Here is a 13467-nt window from a genome sequence, read left to right on the forward strand (position 1 = left end):
TTGGGAAATAGAGAAACGAGTATGTGTTTTGTTAGTTTTAAAAACTTTTGATATATTTGTATTTTACATTATAAGCAGTCAACCGATTGACAAACTAGAATTATTTGAATTCCGTGTGGAAAGAGGTCGGGTTAATTTCGAGTGTTATCTGCAATCTAGATGTTTATAAATCATTTCAGTCGTTGATATAATAATTAAAGGTCGACTGAACATGAATTATATTATACAATTTAAAGCGCATTTCTGTTTATGCACGCGAACCCGTCTAACGTTATTGTTATTCGCAGTTATATAAATTAGCAAATTATCGTTCCCGAATATGTGGCGCTGTGGTAGCCGATCCTGTTCTTCAACTTCCGTTTCTGCACTGGGCAGCTATTACAGTTGCATTTTTAATTAACGATGCCAAGTACTTGTTGTTGTGTACCTGGATGTCATTTAAGAGGAGGACATGCATTTCCAAATGACTTAAAAAGAAGGAAAAGTTGGATCAACGCCATGGCCCATACGCAGATTGGACGAGAACACGATGAAATCATGGAGTCCATCTCAATCAGCTGTTGTTTGCAAGGCACATTTTACTGAAAAAGACTACGTGCAGGAAACTATTCATGGTAAAACTCTATTTTCTTTTTAAAATATATAGTTATATATGTAATCGCCATGCAAATAAACCAAAGTCTGTTTACAACCGCAATTATCGTTTTAGAATAAAAGGGGGTGGTTAATTCAAGACGTCATAATTTTTTGGATTACGATTCAATGTGATCTGTTTGAGATTTTTTGGTGCTTGCTACAATTATAATGATTTCTTACAAGAGGTATATCATACTGAGAATTATTTTAGCAGTAATTATGCTAATGTAGTAATGACAGGAATGCATAAGCTATGCCTCATAGACTTTCTTGAAAAATATCAATGACAATGTTAACAGGAACAAAACAATGACATGCTCTCATCTATATTATAGTTATTTAGGTACAAACAATGTATGTTTGTTGCATAAGTCTCTCATTGTTTGTCCTTTGGATTTACATAACATACATTTTGATGTACATTGAATCAGGCTAACATAGTTTTATCCAGATTGTAATGAATAAATCTAGTTAATATTTTGCCAGGTAGTACAACGTATGCATTGTTAATGGAAGTTCATTTAATTATCAAAAAACTAATGTTTTATAACCTTTTTCAGGGCGCAAACCCACCATACAGAGACTTAAGTCTACTGCCATTCCCAGCCTATTTTCCTGGACCAAGCAAGAGACTGAATCGTCCGCAAAAAGAAAAATCAGGGCAGTTTCCTGTGAAAACAAAAGAACTAAACTTGATGAATATTGTAGTAGAAATCTAGAGGAAAGTTTTGATTGTAAAGTTGGTTTTCCTGAAGAAGTCATTCATACTGCAGACAGGATTTATGACTGTCCACCACCAACTGCCGAGCTAATGTTGAGCTTCACAGATGGAATTACGCAAACACCATCAATGCCTATATTTTCAGCAGAGAATTTTGAAATGAAGACACGTGACACAGCCATGCATTTTTATACCGGTTTAGAGTTGTATACTAAATTTTTATTTGTTTTGACCACACTTGGTCCAGCAGCACATTGTTTGAGATACATATATTTTCAAATTGATAGGGTGTCATTTGAAAATCAGTTTTTTTATGACTTTGATGAAATTGAGGCATTATACAACCAACTTTGAACTGTCTAGATTCTAGATTGAAACTAGTGTTAAGAATATTGTGTAAACATGGATTGTTTTTATGTCTAAACAGTGGCGTGAGGCTAACACTTGGCCATTTAGTGGTTTAGTCAGGTATTTTTCGCCATCCAACTTCAAATTAAAGTTTCCTACAACTTGGATTATTATTGACAGCACAGAATATCCCGTGATAAAACCTAAAGCTCCTAGAGCTCAGGCAACCTTTTCATCATATAAAAACAGAAACACTGAAAATACTTGTATGTTCGACACCTGGTGGTTTAGTCAACTATGTCTCTAATGCATATGTTGGTTGTACCAGTGACTGTGAAATAGTTGAAAGATGTAGAATAGTTCAATTATTTGATCCAGGTGACAGTGTGATGGCAGACAAAGGTTTAAATGTGCAAGATTTGTTTGCTCACTTTTTTCAAAAAAAGAAACAGAATTAGTTCCAAAACTCTTATACGGGATAGAAAAGTCTCCAATGAACACGTGCACATAGAGCTAATTATTGGACTTGGCAAAACATACAAAATTCTAATAAATCCTATGAATGGAACAGAAACAAAACTTTCATCTGAAGTATCATTTAGTTGTTTTATGTTGTGTAATTTTAGAACTTGTATTGTGCCAAAGGTTGCATAAATAAAAGTGACGCAATGAAGTTTGTTCTGATATATATATATATAAATATTATTTACAATTACATGCACATGTAAATTGTAATGCATATAAAAATAAGGAGATGTGGTATGATATTCAGTTTGTTTTTATCGAACCAAAGTGCATAAGAAATGGGTTAAGCAGTTACAGGTGTTACTGTCACCGTACAATCTCCAACAATTAGAAAAGCTTGTACCGTGTACAAAAATTTCAGAGATCTTACAACTAAGTTTTGTTGTCTCACCTTGACTTTGGTAAATTGTTTATATCTGTTGATGTAAATATAAAAAAGAAGATGTGGTATGATTGCCAATGAGACAACTCTCCACAAGAGACCAAATGACACAGAAATTAACAGCTATAGGTCACAGTACGGCCTTCAACAATGAGCAAAGCACATACCGCACAGTGAGCTATAAAAGGCCCCGAAATGACAATGTAAAACAATTCAAACAAGAAAACTAACGGCCTAGTTTATGTACAAAAAATGAACGAATAACAAATATGCAACACATAAACAAACGACAACCACTGAATTACAGGCTCCTGACTTGGGACAGGCACATACATGTACATACAGAATGTGGCGGGTTAAACATGTTAGCGGGATCCCAACCCACCCCCTAACCTGGGACAGTGGTGTAACAGTACAATATAAGAACGAACTATAAAAATCAGTTGAAAGAGGCTTAACTTATCAGATGGATAAATACAAATACAAGTGGACGTGGCCGGGTAGTTGTACATCCAAACAACAAAAAGACACTAAGTACAGATCTGAGAGTACTCGCATTTACTGACAGCTAGTTCAAAGCCACTAACAACTGATAAAAAAATCTTGCATCTAAGACTAAATTATCAATCTGTAAGCTCCCTTTAGATTTTACATTTCTGAGTTATGGGGTTTTATTCATTAAAAAAGGGGGGATTTTCCAGTTTTTGGACAGCAACTCAAAAATGCTTTAAGCAGTTCGCATGAAACTTTGGTGAATTATTAATAGCTATTGATGTAATCTCCCTATTGATTTTCATAAATTTCAAATATGACATTGAGAAGAAATTGAACTTTATTTGTTTATAGTCTGGCAACAGATTTATTTAGTATTGCGCAACAGCACAGTGTATTGCACAACAGCAAGAAATCTTTAATTGAATATAAATTCAATTCATATAACCGATTTCAAGTTCTTTGACTACATTTATTCAGAAACTATAATATGTCAAATATTTAATTACAATCCAAATTCAGACCTGTATCAAGCTTGAATATTGTGTCCATTTTTGCCCCAACTGTTCAGGGTTGGACCTCTGCGGGTGTATCCAGCTGCGCTCAGCGAATCAGTTTATTTCTTAATTAAGAACTCCTTTTTGTCGAGCGTGCGACTTTTGTCGCAGAAAGCTCGACATAGGGATAGTGATCCGGGAGCGGCGTTAGCTAACTTCTTAAAAGCTTTATTTTTTAGAAGGTGGAAGGAATGGATGCCTCATGTTACAAAGTTTCCGTCAGTCACATGTCCAATGTCCTTGACCTCATTTTCATGGTTCAGTGACTACTTGAAAAAAAAGTTAAGATTTTTTGTAATGTTTAATACTCTCTTATTATAAGTAATAGGATTAATATATTTGGTATGTGCGTACCTTGCAAGGTCCTCATGCCCGTCAGACAGTTTTCACTTGACCTTGACCTCATTTCATGGATCAGTGAACAAGGTTAAGTTTTGGTGGTCAAGTCCATATCTCAGATACTATAAGCAATAGGTCTAGTATATTCGGTGTATGGAAGGACTGTAAGATGTACATGTCCAACTGGCAGGTGTCATCTGACCTTGACCTCATTTTCATGGTTCAGCGGTTATAGTTAAGTTTTTGTGTTTTGGTCTGTTTTTCTTATACTGTATGCAATAGGTCTACTATATTTGGTGTATGGAATGATTGTAAGGTGTACATGTCTAGCTGGCAGGTGTCATCTGACCTTAACCTCATTTTCATGGTTCAGTGGTCAAAGTTAAGTTTTTGAGTTTTGGTCTTTTTTTCTAATACTATATGCAATAGGTCTACTATATTTGGTGTATGGAAATATTTTATGATCTATTTGTCAGTCACGCAGGTTTTTTTTTACCCTGACCTCATTTTCAAGGTTCATTGCTCAGTTTTAAATTTTTGTGTTTTGGTCTGTTTTTCTTAAACTATAAGCAATAGGTCAACTATATTTGTTGAATGGAAGAATTGTTAGCTGTACATGCCTGCCTAGCATGGTTCATCTGACCTTGACCTCATTTTCTTGGTTCATTGGTCAATGTTTAGTTTACTTGGTTAATGTTAAGTTTATGTGACAGTTGTAATAAAGCTTTATATTTAGGACTATCAACATAATATCAATGATTAGTAAAGAAGGCGAGACATTTCAGCGTGTGCACTCTTGTTTTATTCATAAATTACTTAATACTTGGAAATATAATTTTGCTTGGAGTTATAGTTTCTAAAAAAAGTATTGTCATTGAAAGAGTTGACATGTTGCAATGTACATTTATTCTACATCATGTACATAGTTCTATGGTACCAAATCAAAAGTTTATATAAAAGAAAGAAGTCAAAGGTTTCCCATCATAGTTTGGTTACATACATTTTTTTTGTACCTGTGGTCGTTGAATATAGATCATTATATAAATAAGGAGATGTGTTATGATTGCCAATGAAACAACTATCATCCATACATTGTACTTACCAGTAACAAACCACATTTGCAAAGTTGAATAAAATACAGTTGATAACATTTACTTATTACTAAAAAGAAAATGCCAAACTATTTTAAACAGTATTTGACTATAAACATAGATAAAAAAGGTACAAACTGGACATAATGCACTAGTTCATAAACAAGTGAGAACAATCGCCTTCATATAGTGCTCAGAATATGACATTCATAAAACTTGTTCAATATCATTAGAGAACTCTAAATCTTAAATACTGAAAGCCACCTCTGATAAATACAATGTACTATGCAAGATAATGATATAACTGGACTAAAAATACACACAACCTGTAATTAACTGCCTTTACAGCGCTTTCACGCTTTGATTACTGTTTACTGTTGCTTCTCATGTTTTGTATTTAAACGGTCGTTTATTTTTAAACCCGAACCAGGCATATGCATTCTGTAATTGTGCAAATCTTCGTTCTTTGGTCAATTGGCTTATGGATAGTTGTATCAATTTCAACTCTTACATTATTTTTTTTTTTAAATATATTTGCATTACACATGCAATGCCAGTACCTTTCCAATTACTATTTATGTGTTGTGTCTAAATTAAAGTTGTAACACTTTATAGTGACTGGAAAGGGTATAAAAATTCATCAGATGAGAAAAGGCTGAAGATACTTCAAACGGCACCGAATCATTAGATATTGCATCTTATAAAAAGAAACTGAGATTTGGATAGTTCCACTTCAAGGTAAAAATGTTTATCTCTTGTGAAATGAAATAAAAAAAATATTGTAACACTGTAGTTAATTAATAAAGATACTATTACGTGTATTTCTGTATTGGTCCTAAGCCAGCAGTATTGGCCTTCTGCTTCGCCTCAGACCAATACACCCAAGACATGGACCAATAACAAGGCCAATACAGAAATACTTACGCAATGATATTATAGAATGACAGTATGGTTCAATAGCGGGAATCAGCCCCTCAACTACTTTTTACATAAATATTAACTTCTGGCTTCAACGCTTTGTTCGTCTTGTCTGGAGATCTTGCTGTAGTTCCAGTTCAGCAAGCATTTTAGAGACGTATCCCGTCCATCCTCTTTTGACTTGTAATCTCTGGTGATAGATTTTGCCGCTTGACATTGTATCCTTTCAAGCTTGTTTTTTTTTTGTTACCGTGTAGGGGTCCCATACTATGGCTCCATATTAAATTATAAGATCCATTCCTAAAGATCTAGATCATTGTTCTAATCTGACACAAATTTCAATAACTGGAATGCTACCCAAGTTGAATATATGGTGACCCACGAGAACAGCATTATCACTATTGAAATTGTGTTTAATACCATGATTGTTCAATGTCATTAACTTAAATGGAGACAGACATTTGACCTGAAAGACATGAAAGGTGGTGTGGGAGTGCAAAATCAAAAACTAACTGACTATGATATATGGTTAAAGAATGAATATCAATTACATGGGTCAACATGGTCAAGGGCTGAGTTGTTATAAAATAACAATATGGCAGAGAAGTGGTTTCAAGTTTCATATAAAGCGACCTGACTGACATGAAATAAAAAATCGAAGGAGTATCTCTATTTGTATAATCTTCAAGGTGAAATAAAACTAGTAAAACAATATTATACTATTGTCTAAATATACAGAAATATAATTTGCTTCAAGTAACAGAAATAACTAGGTCACTAGTAACTTATTTAATGAGTATGTGGGGTATAAGAGCTTGCTAACAACAGGCTCTTCATAATCATTTGGTTTGAAAAGGATACTAGTAGTCTATATTCTTGATTTAGAAAAATGTAATTGCAAGAACAAAATCACATTACTTAGAATACTTTAGATCATTCAGGTAGTCTTTATTTATATGTACAAAAGAACAGCCAGTAGTCATTGGATATTGTAGATCATTCAAATAGTCTTGACCTTTTTATTAGTACAAAAGAACAGCCAGTAGTCATTGGATATTGTAGATCATTCCGGTAGTCTTGACCTATTTATTTATACAAAAAAACAGCCAGTAGTAATTAGATACTGTAGATCATTCAGGTAGTCTTGACCTATTCATTTGTACTGAAAAAACAGACACATATACGAATATCAATTATATGCTTACGAGACATGTTGCAATGTTAAACTTATTACGGTATGTGAAAATCAAGACTTGCATAAAAAATATCACAATATTAGAGACAGTGGCGTCATTATTCCTCAGAGCTTTCAGCTCTTTGATTCATATTTGCTTTTCAATTATTGTTTTCTGGTTTGAATTGATTTACATTTGTCATTTGGGGGACTTTTATAGCTTGCTTGCTATGGGTGTTGCTCATTGTTGAAGGTTGTATGGTGACCTATAGATGCTAACCTTCTCATCATTTGGTCTCTAGTGGCGTGTTGTCTCATTTGCAATCAAACCACATCTACTTCGGGCTTGTATATTCAGTGGTTTTTTACTCCAAAATAAAAATTGCCATGCAGGGGTGCGGATTATAGAGTACAATAAGCTAGAAATAAGAGAAAATCTCGATTTTGCAAGGTTTGTTGTAGGTTCTGCCATGTTTTTTTATTGAAATTGTAGAGGGCGTCCTTATAATTATTATTTTCAAAAATAATAATTTACCTAATCCATATTATCATGCAATTTTAATTCAAAATCCAATTTTAACTGATAAATGATATCAAAATTACACGCTTCATTACAAATTTCTCGTTTCTTTTCATAGCATTGCTTAACAGAAACTGGTATCCGCTTGTATTTAATGGAATGGAAAAGTGTATAATTCAACTGGGAACCAGCTTTTACATAACGATGTATAAACTACAAAACGTAATTGGTTATTCATTCCGTTTTGGTGTTTCATCCTGATGCATGTGTTATGTTTTAGCTAAGATGCTTCAAACATTAATGTGATGGATATATTTTACTAAAGGACGGAACTGTTTTACTTTCAAAGTCGTAGTCTAGTGATATCTATTAAGTACTAATTTTCTGCACACTCACACTGTATTTTCAATTTACACCTGCTAAATGTCAAACACAACTTTCCCAAATGCTTTTTAGAGATTCTGACTTAATTTTACTCATAATGTGTTCTAGAATCATATTCAAGCATTTATAACTTCTACTTGATGATGGAAAACAAAGTGTTCCATGAAAGACAATACACACATGATTTGAAATTACCGGAGTTTCATAAGATGTTTTCAACCAGTTACAAAAAGTTTCATTTCCTGAATTCTTGTGGCAAAAAAATATGGAAATCCAACGAGGTCAAAATTCTTAATTCGTAAATTGTCAATTTGTAACTTGTAAATGTGTAATTTCAAAATTCTTAATTCGTAAATTGTCAATTTGCCATTTGTAACTGTGTATTTTCAAAATTCGTATATTGAAAAACTTAATTTGCAACTTTGAAATTCAATATTTGTAACTTTGAGATTCTTTATTTGCCACTTTGTAATTCATTAAATCTAACATTTGTATACTGTTTCTTATTTTGCCATTCTTCATTTGTAACCACGTCACTTAAATATTTGCCATAGACACACTGAAATTCATATATTGATGTTTTGTAATTTGAAACATGTCGATTTGTTAAATGTCATTGTTGTATTATTCTAATAATCATTATGACGACAGATGGCGCAGGTTTTCTTCTTCTGTGTATAAGCCTCCTGTAAGTAGGAGCACCTCCATATGAAGTATATACCCTTAGTAATTTAAATCAATTATGTACAGCGCATACATATAAAAGAAAACAAATAGATAAATATTCTTTTGTTTTTATATGACATATATACAGGGACTCAGTTTTATATAGAGGTGACCTCGAATATACATGTATGTCTACTGTAATGGTCACCACACCTGGGAGGGGGTGTGTCGCTTCTTTTATTAAGGTATATACAGATGTGTCGCTGTAATGGGTCCCTTTTTCAACTTGGCAATTTATGACTGTCACTTGGTTGGAAATTTCAGACTTAATATATGACCAGGTCAAAAATTTCAGACTAAATACATGAAATATCAGACTAATATTGTTCTGGTAGGCAGCAGCGGCGTCCACAAATATTCACTCTGTGGTTAAAGTTTTTGAAATTTTAATAACTTTCTTAAATAATCCTGGATTTCTACCAAACTTGGACAGAAGCTTGTTTATGTTCATAAGATAGTATCCAGAAGTAAATTTTGTAAAAAAATAAATCCTGTTTTTCCGTATTTTACTTTTAAATGGATTTAGTTTTTCTGCCAGTTAACATTACATTCACTCTGTGGTTAAAGTTTATAAAATTTTAATAACTTTCTTAAATTATCCTGGATTTGTACCAAACTGGGACAGAAGCTTGTTTATGATCATAAGATAGTATCCAGATTTAAATTTTATAAAAAAAAATTCCTGTTTATCCATATTTTACTTATAAATGGACTTAGTTTTTCTTCCAGTTAACATTACATACAGTCTGCAGTTAAAGTTTTTAAAACATTTATTAGATTCATAAACCATCCTGGAGTTTTACCAAATTTGGATAGAAGCTTCTTACAATCAAAAGATAGTATCTAGAGGAAAATTTTTAATAATTTTGTCCTCATTTTTGTTGAGCCTGCGACTAACAGCAAAAGTAGGCGAGAAACTGGGTTCCGTGGAACCCTTACAATTTTTTAATACAAGAAGCAAAAAGATGAAAAATCTTTATTTATTTGGCTCTTTAAAAATGTTTTATATCATGTTTGTACTTTGCAAAACAAATTGAATGAGCAAAAAAGTATTATTTTAAATGAGTCACTTAGTTAATGTATACTATATATTAAAACTGTATTGCATATGCAATATTTTGTTATATATATAAAGTCTTAAGGAATCTGACCAACCAGAAAACTTAATGAATACTGGATCGTCAAAACATGACATATACTAGTAGTATAATGGTGTGATGTCCTGGTGACCCCTCTGGATATTTTGTCAATGACCATGATCGTAAAACTATGAAACTTTCTGTTTTATTATACACCTATACCCACTTTTAACCAAAATGACCCCCCACCTGACTGGTCAGAGAGAAGTTCTTGCCATCTCGCCATTTTCATGACAGAAGCTATTCTCGCCAATCTGCTTACCCTTATTTTATTCTCCATAAAAATCTTCATATATGACAGCTCATTTTAGAAAGCAATATGTCACATTATTTGGGGGGGGGGGGGGGGGGGGGATGGGGGGTCTGTGAGAGCTCATTTTGGAGAGCAAAATGGTGGCAAACTGTGAGGAGGGGTGGCAAGGGGGCGGGGTCCCCGGAGTAGGGGTGTGAAGCCGGAGTTGAGCCGTAGGGAATGGGGAATTGGGAATATTTTGAGAACACCCTGTGGGACGTTTTGTCTGCAACACATTTTGGAATTTTTTATAGGACAAAAATCAGGTGGCGGCAATTATTTCTTGACCAGTAAAGTTTAGTATGCATGTATATTTATATATATCTGTCAGCCCTTCCCCCTCATTCAGAATCAAATGGTCTGATAATTGCATTTTAGGATTAATAGAAACCATTTATTACCTGGGTTTTCCAGTAATGATGTAGTTTCCATTCTCAAACGCAACGCCACCTGTCGTCTTCAGAATCAAATGGTCCGATAATCGCATTTTAGGATTAATAGAAACTGTTTATTACCTGGGATTTCCTGTAATGATGTAGTTTCCATTCTCGAAAGCAGCACCATCTGTCGTCTTCAGAAAACAAAATAAAACCGAGTTTCTGTATATATGCCATGCATACAAAAATAAAAGTTAAATTTATCTATTTGTTTTCTTTTATATGATTTGCTGTACATAATTGATTTAAATTACTAAGGGTATATACTCCATACGGAGGTGCTCCTACTTACAGGAGGCTTATACACAGAAGAAGAAAACAGAGCACCATCTGTCGTCATAATGATCGTTAGAATGATACAACGATGACATTTAACAAATCGACATTTTAACGAATCGACATGTTTCAAGTTACAAAACATCAATATATGAATTTCAGTATGTCTATGGCAAATATTTAAGTGATGTGGTTACAAATGAAGAACGGCAAAATAAGAAATAGTATACGAATGTTAGATTTAATGAATTACAAAGTCGCAAATAAAGAATCTTAAAGTTATAAATGTTGAATTTCAAAGTCATACCTGCCAACATTTCAAAATGCCCATGGGGGTTTTATGTGCACGATGGCTCTTATAGTCCTACAAAACCTTCAAAGGGGCCTTCTAATGTATTTTAATGTTATTTTGTTGCTTCTTCATACCTTTACAATCCTATAGCCATGGTACAATTGATTGTTTTGTTTTAAATTGTGGACAAAATTGCTCTTTCAAAATTTTCATTTGGGAGCTTTCATGGGGGAAATCCCCCGCAAATAGTGACAGTTGGCAGGTATGCAAAGTTGCAAATAAAGAATCTCAAAGTGACAAATGTTGAATTTCAAAGTTGCAAATACAGATTTTCAATTTACGAATTTTGAAATTACACAGTTGCAAGTAGCAAATTGACAATTTACAAATTAAGAATTTTGAAATTACACAGTTACAAGTTACAAATTGACGATTTACGAATTAAGTATTTTGACCCCGTTGGCTTTCCATAAAAAAGCGGGTGTGGCTTTTACTATGTATACTTTCTAGAACATAGCATATGAATTTTATTTATAGAAGTGGAATTTCGTCAGTCCTAGGGAACCAGCAATTCCCTTTAGGAATTAAGAGTCAAGTCTCAGTCCCTGAAATAAATCCCCTCTTAAAGTAATCAGTTTCAGTGTCTGAAGTGTGTTGTTACAATGTCAGTCCAATTGGCAGACACAAGGAAATGAATTTTTCAATAAAATTATTACAGGTTCCTGAATTGGGACAAGCAAATACAGAAAATGACTGTGTTTAACATGTTAAAGCACTAATGGCACTTAGCAGGCTGGGTGTGGGTGTAATTCAAGTTATCCTTTCATGTATCTTCTTCCACTTCAGAGCTATCAGTTCTTTGATTTTATTTTTAAATTTGAACTGACAGACCCTGTTACACCACAAATCCAAGAAGTAAATTGTTACATAAATTACAATGTTTCTATTTTTAGCCATGATGAAGCAGCCCCTGTTACACCACAGAGCCAAGAAGTAACTTGTTACATAAATTACAATGTTTCTATTTTTAGCCATGATGTGGCAGCCCCTATTACACCACAGAACCAAGAAGTAACTTGTTACATAGATTATAATGTTACTATGCCAGCACAGAATTTATGGAGAGTGGTAAGTTACTTTTTAAAGAATATCAAAATATTGTCAGAATCATAGGTTCTTGTATATTTAGAGCAGTTTGTAATTTGATGTACTGGTACTGTTTCTTTTTGATGATTACCTTGTTGATTTACAGAGGGGAATGTGGATGTCTTAAAAATACAAAATCTGTAAATAATCAGAATTCTTTTACTGAAAGCATCCATATAAAGGTCTTTTTGTGACATTTTATTCCATGGATTCATTTATTTTTATGTTACCAACTTTCATGGAAACTATATACTGTTGTTACAACATTTTACAACAAACTCAGCATACAGGCATTTTTGAAAGGAGTAGAGCCTGTTACCCCAATAAACAGCCCTTTAAAACTACTATAGTTCAAGTAAATCTACTGTGTATGTAATTGCTGTATGTGTTTATTTTTGAAAGTATAATAAGAAAAATTATATATCTGTTTCATATATGGTTAGATCATATGTTTTCGTACGTCATATGAATTCTTACTATGCTTTTTCAATGGAAATTGTGACGTCACAATGCATTCTTAATAGCATGAAAACCCATTTTCAGCAAAAATATTTGTGGGAGAGGTGGCACCACTCTAAATTTTTCAGAAAACTGTCATACATTTTGCCAAATTATGCAAAAATATGTTGTCTATATTTATAATGTCACAAATGCATCACAAATGACGTGATTAGTCAAATTTTTTTTGTTAGCTGAAATAACTGGATATTTTGACATATGTTTTCATAAAATTTTCACATTTTTAAGGCCAATATTATAAGTTCATGAACCAACTCCTTTGCATTGTGTTAAATATTTAAATTGATGGTTCACCTATACCCCTACTCAAGGGTGACTTAACCCTTAGTCGTATACCAACTTGCAGTAAACACTTGCCAAAGTGGGGTGTCTGTTTGGCTGTGCAGGGTATGCAGATTCACAGCCAAGTCTTTTCAGAATTTAGACTCTAAATCTGATGCCTTGTGTGGAGTGATGTGCTCTCCTCAATCTGTGTGTTAAAGAACTCTTGCAACAAATCTTTGAGTGGTTGGTATGTTGCCTTTTTTCAAGGCTAATAAGGCTATCTAACATA

The 13467-nt window shown here is 33.3% G+C and overlaps 2 protein-coding genes across 2 annotated transcripts in view; both read left to right on the forward strand.

The window, feature by feature from the left end:
- Positions 1-13467, forward strand: part of LOC127737521 (protein O-mannosyl-transferase 1-like) — a 41911-nt gene that overhangs the window by 17113 nt on the left and 11331 nt on the right. The window contains exon 12 of the mRNA XM_052248314.1: positions 12281-12377. Within this exon, the coding sequence (XP_052104274.1) occupies positions 12281-12377 (97 nt within the window). The remainder of the gene's footprint in view (positions 1-12280; positions 12378-13467) is intronic.
- On the forward strand, positions 343-2573 carry LOC127737527 (uncharacterized). Its single transcript, XM_052248336.1, has 2 exons — positions 343-614; positions 1197-2573. The coding sequence occupies exons 1-2, from the start codon at positions 530-532 to the stop codon at positions 1709-1711; spliced, it is 600 nt and encodes a 199-aa protein (XP_052104296.1). The 5' UTR covers positions 343-529; the 3' UTR covers positions 1712-2573.

Source organism: Mytilus californianus, unplaced genomic scaffold (assembly GCF_021869535.1).
Source record: "Mytilus californianus isolate M0D057914Y unplaced genomic scaffold, xbMytCali1.0.p SCAF_4, whole genome shotgun sequence".
Lineage (NCBI taxonomy): Eukaryota > Metazoa > Mollusca > Bivalvia > Mytilida > Mytilidae > Mytilus > Mytilus californianus.

What these genes read in the sequence shown, in the direction of transcription:
- LOC127737527 (XM_052248336.1), top strand. Translation starts at nt 530, where the DNA reads ATGAAATCATGGAGTCCATCTCAATCAGCTGTTGTTTGCAAGGCACAT. An exon ending in CGTGCAGGAAACTATTCATG is followed by an intron (nt 615 to 1,196) that starts GTAAAACTCTAT and finishes AACCTTTTTCAG; the next exon opens with GGCGCAAACCCACCATACAG.